This window comes from Micropterus dolomieu, linkage group LG13 (genome assembly GCF_021292245.1).
Source record: "Micropterus dolomieu isolate WLL.071019.BEF.003 ecotype Adirondacks linkage group LG13, ASM2129224v1, whole genome shotgun sequence".
Taxonomy (NCBI): domain Eukaryota; kingdom Metazoa; phylum Chordata; class Actinopteri; order Centrarchiformes; family Centrarchidae; genus Micropterus; species Micropterus dolomieu.
In genome coordinates, this window is record NC_060162.1 from 469,837 (window position 1) to 481,424 (window position 11,588).

Here is an 11,588-nt window from a genome sequence, read left to right on the forward strand (position 1 = left end):
GGGGGGGGGGGAGTCTCATTGTCCTGCTGTTTGCAGGCTGATATTGTCCAAAGTCAATTCTCAGGGAAAAATCTGCTTTTATTCTCTGTAGCAGTGAAGTAAATCCTTCACCGCCATTTTGGGTCAGAGGAAAATGTTCTTCTTTGTACGGTGGAGGAGTGAGGGTGACAGTTTCCCCCGGCCCCTTCTCCTGTGGCCTCACCCAGGGTGTTGAGTTGAGCGTCAGTTTTCAGAACAGCATTGGCTTCCTGTTTTTTAGCTGTAGCTTTTGCGCTGACAGCTGTTGTGTTGCTGTCTGTGTTGCTGGTAGTAGCAGTGATACTGATACAGGCTGGTGCTGTCTTCTGGGGGGGGTGGACCAGGTCCAGATCAGGACCTGGTTTGACACACTGAGATGCTGAAATTTTAAGAGACGCTGTCCCTGAGAAGTGCTTCCTTTAAACAACCTGCTGTCCAGTCTGTTCTAGGTTTTCTTTCTAGGTTGTCTTTTTTTTGTTAACTTACTCTTTAAAGTTTCTGAGACTGAAGCTGCCTGTTACTGTAAGCCACACTCCTTTACCCAAATGTCCAGTTGGTCAGCGCTCCGGTTAACATGGTTGTTAATCATGTAATTAATATTAAGAGAAGTCATTACTGGAGATATCAGAGGATCTGGTTTCTTTTTCCTGTTAGTTGAACCCATTTGCACTTCTCTTCAGGTATTTAACTTTTGAATTAATTTGCTTGAAATCTCCTTTTGTTTTAAATTTGATTTTTAATTTTTGTCTTGAAGCTATCTGCTTGGGAAAAGATTCCTCTAATAACTCTTTATATTCTACCATGGAAAAGCTTTTAGACTGAAAAAGTCTTTATTCTGTTTTACAAAAGCCTAGTTTCTTTTCTCATTCGCAATTCGTTCACACAAGGCTGTTTTTAGATCTCTTTTTTTTTTACATTCTCATTTAACTCATACATCATTTAGATGTCATACATCTTGCAGTGAACACATTCAGCATTCATCAATACCCTTAGTAAAAACCTTAAAAACACATTAACTGTAATCTTCTTTATTATTGAGAAAGATATTAAGATATATTATTAACACTCTCAGAACACAGGAAGAGGTTTCAACCCCCCTCCAGGCTAAACTCCTTTATAATGAGTTCACTTTAGTTTCCCAACAGCTTCAACATTGTGACATCATGGTGGATATATAAGACACGTCTATTCATACAAGCACAAACACAATCATAGTGGAGAAAACATGATTAGAAGAGAAAAAATAAATGGATTTAGTCCAATTTAGTGATGTGGGGGAGGGAGGGAGCTGTTGTACTCAGCATGAGACACCAGGAGGCGTCCTCACTCCTATAGACCAGAGCTGGCAGATGTGTTCCACTGAACTACCTTTCTTGTCAGTCTAAAGGATTATAGCGCCAATACTCTGTAATCAGAATCAGAAGGAGCTTTATTGCCAAGTAGTTTTTCCAGCTTCACGAGCTGCTTCCTGTCTGTCAGGAAGTCTTTGAAGTCAGGCACGTTCAGCTGGGAGAGCTTGTCCGGCAGCAGGATGATGGTGTTAAAAGCAGAGCTGAAGTCCACAAACAGGGCGTACAGGGCTGTAAATTCCTTCATTCCTCTCATTGATGTTTCCCATGCAGTCTCAAAAACAGACTTGTTTCCCTGTGTTCTCTCTGTGTTCTGGCAGTTATCAAACAGGAAGTAAACAGGCTGATTCTTTTCATTTACATTTAATACTTGCATCCTCGAGAGCTTTCAGAACATTTTCAGGTGTCAGACCATCTGAGTGTGTGATGAGAGCAACAATGTTCTTCTCCATGTCTTTTCCAAACAGAGACACCACTGAATCAAAGATGTACCTCAGTCGCTCATCCAGTCGATTCACACTCGCTTTCAGCACCAGACCCACTGCATTAACCTCATGAACTCCGTCCTCTGAGCGGAACCAGTCTAATAATCTCTTACTGACAATGTCATCATGTTGGATCCCTTTGGTTTCTCCGTATCCAGGAGTATCGATGATGGTCAGAGAGTAGGGCAGAGTTTCACCTTCAAAACCAAAGATCTGGTACACCATCACATCTGATGTCTGACTCTCTGTTTGGTTTCTCTCCCTGTCCTTCTCGTCCTCTACGATCTTAAACCAGACATCGTCCACAAACTAGTGTTTAAAATGATTTCATCATTTCAAAGCCTCCCAGAACACATGTACATAACTATGCTATTCTGTGTGTATATGACAAAGATTTAGGTCCAGTGGATTGCTCATACAGGTACTGAACACCGTAGTGACTCTTACTGGTTATCGCCTTTCGTAAATATCACAACCATTTAATAGATTTGCATCACATCAATATGTTATTCCTTTCCAATTATATTGATATGGCAAGTTAATGCTTGGTTTTACACTATTATTATCATGGATTGCACTTTTTTCAAGACTGCACATCAATCATCAATGGCCCTCAATAAAAGCATTGTCACCTAAATCCCTTGGGTTTTTTGGACTTTTGCTGACTCTACCTCCATGATTTCCTCATCTTCATCACTGGAGTCTGAGTCTGATGAGCTTGATGGGATGTCCTCTATCACAGTGGTTCTCAAAGAGGGGTCCTTCAGGGGGTTCCAGGGGGTCCCCAGCAAAAAGCGGAATACTTTATTTTGGTTATAATTCTATCCATAAGTAGCACAGTGACAGAATGTCGGACTGTTTTGGTCATGGGTTTCATACACTTTCTGTAATAAAACATCTAAAAGTAAACATCCTATCAGATGGGGACCCTGGGACAAAATCTTATCAAATGGGGGTCCGTGGTCTAATTTGTCTTAGTTTCGGGGTCCCTGATTTGAAAAAGTTGGAGAACCACTGCTCCATCACTCTCATCCTCTCTCTCCCTTCTCTAACGTTAATCACTTTTCTGCTGCCATAAAATGAGCAAACTGTGATGCCCTGCAGGAAACAATATGGTTATGGTCATAATCTTCATACCTGTGCATGATAATATCTGTTTATTATGGGTGGGAATCACCAGAGACCCCATGATACGATGATATCACGATACTTTTGTCACAATATGATATTAATTTAAAGATATTGCGATATATTAAAAAGCACTACCTTTTTCCCAATTTTAAATTGTGTCCCCAAAGGAAAACTCAAAGCAGTTGATTTTCTTATTATAGGCCTAGTATCAAAAAGTAAATTTCTCATGTACAATTTAGATAATAAAAGATTGATACTTGACGCCTGTGTATCGATACTATTATTATTATTATAGTTCCACGGAAAATATCGCAATACAATGCTGTATCGATCGGCTTTGAATCTATGAGAAAAAATGAAATCATTAAACACCATGACGAGTTAAGAAACGCCTTAATATGGGTGATGATTGGCAGAAAGCAAATTAATGGAGATTTGAAATTATAAAAACTTTATGGTCCATCACATACTGATAGAAAGTGTGTTAGTGGAAAACCAAGGTCACTAGCCACACAGCGTTTTCACTAGCTACATTTCAGTTGTTGGGAAGTTACGTTTTATATGAATAAAGTTGACTATGGCGTGCTAAAATCTACTACCATTGTCATTAGCTCTGATAAGGTTGTGTGTTAAGCTCCTTTTTTAAAAACATGTAGTCCAATAATATAAACACATAAGAGTAGCTTCTTATTGTAAATAATAAACGTGATGTATGGCTGTAAAAGGTTAATTGAAAAGAAAAACTAAAAACTAAACTGAAATTTTATTTAATCAGAAATACCGTTTAAAACCTATTTATTTATAACAGCAGTAAATACTGTAATACAGAGTAGAACAATGATCTGCGTTAGAAAGTAAGAATTATTTTTATCTAAGAAATATGCCACAATTAAGGCAACCGGATTAAAACTTTATCTAGACCTATAGGGCCTCTATCATTTTTGAGCATGGAGAGAAGTCCACCTGAAACGAGCAGTGCTGGCTCCCTCTAATGGTCACTACAGGAAGCACCACCAACAGAGCTGATCACGTGATGAAACATCAGCTGGAACCAATCTCTGTCAGACCTGCTGCTCGTCACAAACTCCCAAAGAGAAACAGAAGAAAGTTCAGCAGAAGCTTCAGCAGAGTCCAAAAGCTGCTGCTGATCCAGTGAAGACACTCTGAGCAAACTGATTTCATGAAGCTCACAGGAAGCTGCAGCACTCAGGATGCTTTCATGTAACTAAAGCTCGACATAAAGGATCAACATGTTTCCACATGAAATATCTGAACTAGTCATTCAGAGCACGAAGACACAGGAAGAAAGCAGCGTAGAAATCCATCAGAGGACATCAGCTTTCAGGACTCTTCACAAACACAGCAGCAGCTTTCTGTCTGACTTCTCTTCTGGAACGTCCTCTGTGCACACTGACAACATGAGAAACTGCTTTCTATGGAGATTTCTATTCTACATGTCAGTGAGGAGTTTACTGTCAACATCAGAGTCAGCAGGAATCAGCAGCCTTGGACTGACTGAGAGGAGCATTAGAGGAACCTTCACACGTTAAAAAGATTTATTTTTGTACAACAAGATCTGACTGGTTTTAGTTTAGATTTTATTTTGAAAGTCTAACCAGATGTTTCATTTATATTCCTGATCCTGGGATACGAACGGGTTGCTGTGTCCCAGGTCTACTCTGCAGGTTAAAGGTGGGGTCCGCAATTCTAATCCAATAAACATCTTTTTTGTCAAATTCAGCAAATATCTCCTCACATGTCTCCAGTTCTGTGCGTTCTGAAAAACAAGCAGTGTTCTGTAAATGGGAAACAAAGAAAGTGGCCTGCGCTCCATCACACAGCACTATTCCAGCCATGATGTGTGTGTCAGTAACAATAAAGAGCTGGTATTCTGCTCATTTTCAGGTTCCTCATCTTATTTAGAGTTTGTACCAGAGCAGGTTTACATGGTTATATGTTTGTCATCCTGCACATTGCTGCAGCTCCTCTTTTCAGCCTGTGTTGAAGGCTTCGTTTTAGCTATGGAGTGATACATCTTGTCTGTAAATGATCTTTGTTGGGAGTTGCACATGCTCAGTTCCTATGATATTTAACGTCACAAAAAATGACTCAATGTTTAAAGCGAGTGTTTACAAAGTTGATGAGAGGGACTATCCCTCTGCACAAGGAGAGAAAATAATTCTCTCCTCTGATGTCTGATGTGAGCACGTTCAGCAGCACTGAAAATAATACACAATGCGTTCTCAATGCGTCATAACTGATGCTTTCAGACAGCGTGACAGAGCGTAAGTATTTTACTCTAAAGGTACCCTTCAGCGTCCGTATGAAACGCCACTGTTTGCTATATCCCAGCAACACAAAGGAGGCTAACCTGTTGACACCTTTTAAAGGTGTTGACAGCATATGAGGAGTGACAAAAACAAAGGTACCGTTCAGCGTCTCTGAGATGCTTTGGGGCATCTCGTCAGACCAGAAGTGCTAGCTAGCCATGCATCATTTTAAAACGAGACAGTGATTATCTTTCTCTCAGTGAAAGTTTAGTTACAACTCTGGACTAATGCAAGATGGAAAGCAGTGGATTCACATTGACTATTGTTGGTTAGTAGGGCAGACTGGGTAATATGGATGAACATCTTTAAGTAAATAACAAACATCACACACTCAGTCATGTCATAGTATAAATAGTATTTTCCTTTTAAAATGTATAAAGGAAACCTGGGGAGCCACTTTGAATTTACATGGTGATCTGTACCCCAGCAGAGTGCATAAAGCCCTTTGGAAGCACGCAGTCCGTCACACGGACTTGATGACATCTCTGAAAACTTTGTAGCAAATTTTCAAATTGGTGCTATGTTGACAAATCAACCACACATTTGGAGTTTAAACAACTATATTCCCGCAAAACAAATCTTAAAACTGCATATCGTGACACAGCCAACAGCAAGAGAGCAAGTAACCCTGATGAAAGGGTTTTTTTGTTAGAAAAGTTTAGACAAATGACAGGTCAGAAAGAAATTCTTCCCCTACTTCAATTTTTAGCTGCTGCTAGTTTGAACCGCATTGCTCGCGGGACTCCTTTATCCTCTCGACTCTTCATCTCCTCCAGTTTCTGGACCTTCTCTGCGTCTCCTTTCTCCTTCATGTTCTCAATCAGGAAGTCCAAGTGGACTTGAGTGGACAGTGAATCAACATTCAGGGCGATCTGATCCAGTCTGACAACAAGCTCGAAGGACTTTTCCAACATCTGATCTTTTTCTTTCTGAAGTTTTTCCATTTGCTTTTCTAAAGTTTCCAAAAGGCTTGTTGTCTCCTCACAGCCTGCTTTACCTCTTTCATACTTCTCCTTCACATCTTGCAGGGTCTTCTGAACTTTCCTTGTCTTGGTCACATAGATCCAGTTTTCTTTCACATGATCTGATACAGGACACTTCCTGGTACATGAAGTGCAGCGGCCATCTTTCATGATCTGACAGTATCCTGGACTCCAGGCCTTTGTGCATCCAGGATAGTGACAGTTCTCCTCACAGACTGTACAGCAGACAGCTGCTTCATAAAAAAACAACCCCCGCATTCCACCTTCAATTCTTTCTTTAACTTTGTAGATCTCATCAACTTCTATAGTGAATTCTTCATTTCTCTTCATCTCTTCTTCATGTTTCTTCAGAGCTTCCTGAGTCTGTTGGTTTTCTCTCTGTTTCTGTTCAGTGAACTCAACTCTCTCTTTCAGGTTTTGGATGCAGGCTGTCAGTCTGATTCGTGTCTTCAACACTTCAATAGTTGTCATCAGATTTTGAGGCCCAGATTTTTCTAGAAAGTATGTAAATTCATTCATTCCTCTCATTGATGTTTCCCATGCAGTCTCAAAAACAGACTTGTTTCCCTGTGTTCTCTCTGTGTTCTGGCAGTTATCAAACAGGAAGTAAACAGGCTGATTCTTTTCATTTCTGGCACATTTCACTTTTGCAGCATCAAGAGCTTTCAAAGCATTTACAGGTGTCAGACCATTTGAGTGTGTGATGAGAGCAACAATGTTCTTCTCCATGTCTTTTCCAAACAGAGACGCCACTGAATCAAAGACGTACCTCATTCGGTCACTCAGGTGATATACATTTGCTTTCAGCACCAGACCCACTGCATTAATCTCATGAACTTCTCCAGAGCTGAACCAGCCTAATAATCCCTGACTGACTGTGTCATCATGTTCAGTCCCTCTGGTGCTTCCGTATCCAGGAGTATCGATGATGGTCAGAGAGTAGGGCAGAGTTTCACCTTCAAAACCAAAGACCTGGTACACCATCACATCTGATGTCTGACTCTCTTGTTCTAGTCTCTCCTTCTCGTCCTCTACGAACTTAAACCAGACATCATCCTCCCACTTCACTCCCATGGCGTAGTTGACCAGAGCGTTGACCAGAGTAGATTTTCCTGTTCCTGTTTCACCCACAAGCAAGATGGTTTTGTTTATCTTGTTCACATTTCTTTCCCCAAGAGTCATTCTTCTTAGAGATCCAATGTTCTCTTTCTTTGGTCTCAGCTGGTAGACAGCAGGAGGTCCTGATTGGATCAGAACACTTTGGGAAATGAAGTCTTCATATTTGGATGATGTGTTCCTGTAGAAAAAGCAGAGCAGACATTATAATTGTAAACAAATATCGGCTTTTAAGCATTTATGACATGTTAACATAGTGATTATAATTAATAAATGGGGGGACCTAAAGCAACGTGTTATTGTCTCCAATATTCTGGAGGTTTTTAGCACAGAAGTTCATTCTTTCAGGGACCACATTCAAACATCAGGCCAAGGCTGGTCAGGTGCTCCAACTAAGGACCTTCTCGCTTTAAATAAAAAACCCTATTTCAAGAAAAGTTAGGATATTTTCCTAAATGTAATAAAAACTACTATGAAATCATTCTAACATTTCTGTCCATGTGGCCTCACACACAGAGTCACCAGTGAAAGAAGCACTATCAGTCTGATGACGAGAAAGCAGCAGACAGTGCAGCAGGTAAGATGCTAACATTAGTAACTAGATAAATTAGCTGCTATTTGCTAACATGATTGGGTAATGTTAGTAAATGTGGGTTTTTTAAATGCGGGTAACCCAGCTTTGGGCTGCTTTCATGCAGGCACATCCACATCTTCGGTCACCTGATGGGGAAGAACTGACAGAACCTCATGAGATCCAGAGATGGGTGGTGTAGTTCTACTCTGAGCTTTATGTGGAGGAGCCTCTAGTTTTAGAAGAGCTGCATGCAGCCCTGTAGGGGATGGATGGAGGAAAAGTGTGGAATGAGCTTGTTTGAGATTGTACAGAGGTTTTCAAGGAAAGTTTTAAAAATCTGACCCTCCCTCTGAGCTGCAGGAAAGCTGTGATAACTGCTGCCAAATGTCATCACCCAGTCTCATCATCTTGGCTCTAGCGTCGGACTATCTGCTGTCGCTGATGCCTTTGCAGACTGCCTCAGCAATGGACTTGAAGACCAGGACCTTGGAGCAGCTGCTCAGGTTGTGTTCAGTGGTCCCTTTCTTGGAATCAGGGAACAAGCGGGTGTTTCTTCTTTGCCCCATCTGAACAGAATGGATTGGCTGGGGAGGACATGTATTTTACATTCTGAGGTTGGACTTGAAGAGCCTGATGGCCACAGGCATTTAGGAGGGACGATTCTGTCACTGAAAGAGCTCCTGTGTTTGAGCAGCATGTCATGGAGCGGGTGGGAGACACTGTCCAAGATGACATGTAGTTTGGACAGCGTCCTCCTCTCTGACCCCACAGACAGAGAGTCCAGCTCCACCCCCACAACGTCACTGGCCTTGGATCAGTTTGTTCAGTCTGTTATGCCGCGTTCAAGACCGGTCGGAACTGGTATTTTTCCCCGGTGAAACTACTGACTTCCGACCTCAAAGCGTTCCAGTTGCATGGTGGTGCATGACGCCGACAGTGAATGAAAACCATGGCTGACCGTGACAAAGTGGACACACAGTTGAACCCTCAGCAGTGTTTTAGGTGTTACTTCAAAGGATGGCAGTTTAACTGCAACCACTGACATAAATAACCTCATACGTTACTAGTTAACTGCGTACCCTTCTAGCTACATCAGTTGGTAACCCTCAAGCCAGTCAGTGTTGTAGGTTATACTTCCTAATGTTTTGGCATTTTTAACAATAACTTTTCTGCAGAGAGGATGAGATTCAATGTACATGCAGAACAGGTTTTACTATATGATCATATGTATTTTAATTTAAATACATGCAAATATACTTTTTGTTGCCTTTTAGTTTATGGTTTACGATTTACCCTTCCAGTTTATTGTCCATGTGCACTCCCAGGTATTTGTAATCCTCCACAATGTCCACAGGGACCCCCTGAATGGAAACAGGGGTCACTGGTGCCTTTGCTCTCCTCAGATCCACATCCAGCTCCTTAGTCTTTGTCACGTTGAGCTGCAGATGGTTCTGCTCGCACCATGTGACCATCAAGTCCCCCCCCCCCAGCTCTGTCCTCAGCCTCGTCACCCTGATACATCCAACCACAGCAGAGTCATCAGAAAACTTCTGAAGATGGCAGGACTCTGTGTGGTAGTTGAAGTCCGTGGTGTAGATGGTGAAGAGGAAGGGAGAGAGGACCGTCCCCTACGAGCCACGTCTGACCACTGCGCTGCCCACATCCCAGGCTCACAAAACTCCATTGCTGACTCTCTCTCTCGTTTCTCATTCCACAAATTCAAATGCTTGGCGCCGCACTCCAACACTGAATCCCCAGCTTCTCCACTTGGTCTCTGCTTCGCAACAATCCATCATAAACAGTCTTTCCCCCAAAACTCTCTAATCATACTATTCAGGCTGGTGCATATCCCTAACCAGGTACATTTCCCATGCCCACTCAGTACTCAAGATCAACACATCCACTATCCAAGTATACCCTAGGGACGTGGTTCTCAACCTTTTTTGGGCCACTGCCCCCCTATCCATTATCCAGGTCCCTTTCTGCCCCCTATCAAAACAGATGTTTGCTATTTGCCCTGAATATTGTTGATTTTTTTTATTGTAACATGGAAAAGGTAACAAAAAGCCGTGTGAAAAGTAAATAAATTTAACTAATAAGTGAATGTTCCTACCAGAAACTGTGTGTGAAGCCAGATACTGTTTTCTTGGACGGGGCACTTAATAAGTGGGGGGGTATGGGGTCCTCCCCCAGAAGATTTTGAGCATTAAACACTTAATTTCCTGCATTCTGGTGAACATTTCTCCTCCAATTTCCTTTTCTGCACCTATTTATGGAGGAAATGTCTAAAGATTCGGGTGGCAAGTTCCAATTTCTATAATCTAATTCTAATAGAATATAATGTAGTGAGGCTCTCAGGCATTCTTATTGCTTTGAAATATTTTTCTCCTGTAGATCAACTTATTTAATATCATCCCTGCTGAGTCAACACACATGATTAAGTCTCACCTCCTCTTTTGTGGGGAAGTAAGCTATTTAAATGTGTTTGTGGCCCCTTTTCATCTCAGTATGAATCCATTTTAATTCAGTTATTGACTGGACTTTATTAGCTCATCTGTTAATAACTTATCATAACTGAGTCTCTCCCGCAGAATGACAGTGTAACTGTGGAGCTGTATTCTAACATTAACTTAGCTCCCCTTATTAGCAACAAAAACACACACTGTGCTGCTCTCGCTAAATAACAGTTACATTTGTTAGATTACAGCGGCCAACTGTTCGCTAAACACTTATTCTTTACAGTAATTTTGCCTAAGCACTCACAGTTCTTTCCATCTTTAAGTGACTGCTGTTCAATCTCATAGTTGTTCAAAAGTTTTGGTAGCTGACGCTACAGTACTTTAGCTTAGCCGTTAGCGACTTTAGCTTATCAGCTAGCGATGGCTTCTCCTTCTCCCTCTCTCTCTCCTACTTTCTCCTGCTCGGTGTGTCAGATGTTCAGTTACTCCTCTGCCTCCTTTAGCAGTAATGGTACGTGTAATAAGTGTAGTTTATTTATAGACATGGAGGCGAGGCTCAGTGATTTAGAAGTCCGGCTCCGCACCTTGGTAGATCAGTCTTTAGCTACTGTAGCTAGCCAGTCCCCGGTAGTCGGTGCCTGAGTTAGCCTCTGGTAGCCGTCCTCCGGCATCCCCTGTGCAGCCAGGAAAGGGGGGGCTGGGTGACTGTCCGAAGGAGGAATAGTCGTAAGCATTCAAAGCCCACGGGGCATCATCAACCTGTTCACGTTTCTAACAGATTTTCCCCACTCAGCGACACACCCGCTGAGAAACCAACTCTGATCATTGGCAGCTCCATTTTGAGAAACGTGAATTTAGCGAAGCCAGCGGCCATAGTTAAGTGCATCCCTGGGGCCAGAGCGGGCGACATTGAGTCTTATTTGAAACTGCTGGCTAAGGATAAACGTAAATACTGTAAGATTGTTATTCACGTCTGTCTGTGTGTCTGTGTGTGTGTGTGTGTCTGTCTGTGTGTGTGTCTGTGTGTGTCTGTGTGTGTGTGTGTGTCTGTCTGTGTGTGTGTCTGTGTGTGTCTGTGTGTGTGTGTGTGTGTGTGTGTGTGTCTGTGTGTGTCTGTGTGTGTGTGTGTGTGTGTGTGTCTGT

At 42.0% G+C, this 11,588-nt stretch overlaps 2 protein-coding genes and 1 pseudogene across 2 annotated transcripts in view; all 3 read right to left on the reverse strand.

Annotated features, from left to right (window-relative positions):
* LOC123982165 overlaps positions 1-3,041 on the reverse strand; it is an 18,001-nt pseudogene extending 14,960 nt beyond the window's left edge.
* A 2,970-nt stretch (positions 3,042-6,011) lies between these two features.
* Positions 6,012-8,393, reverse strand: LOC123982166. Its single transcript, XM_046067585.1, has 2 exons — positions 8,329-8,393; positions 6,012-7,593 (listed from the first exon to the last, which is right to left on the reverse strand). The coding sequence occupies exons 1-2, from the start codon at positions 8,391-8,393 to the stop codon at positions 6,012-6,014; spliced, it is 1,647 nt and encodes a 548-aa protein (XP_045923541.1).
* Positions 8,394-8,411: 18 nt separating this feature from the next.
* The window catches only part of LOC123982167, a 28,862-nt gene continuing 25,685 nt past the window's right edge, over positions 8,412-11,588 (reverse strand). Inside the window, exons 3-4 of the mRNA XM_046067588.1 lie at positions 9,369-9,498; positions 8,412-8,552 (exon numbers count right to left, since the gene is read on the reverse strand). Of these exons, the coding sequence (XP_045923544.1) occupies positions 8,412-8,552; positions 9,369-9,498 (271 nt within the window). The remainder of the gene's footprint in view (positions 8,553-9,368; positions 9,499-11,588) is intronic.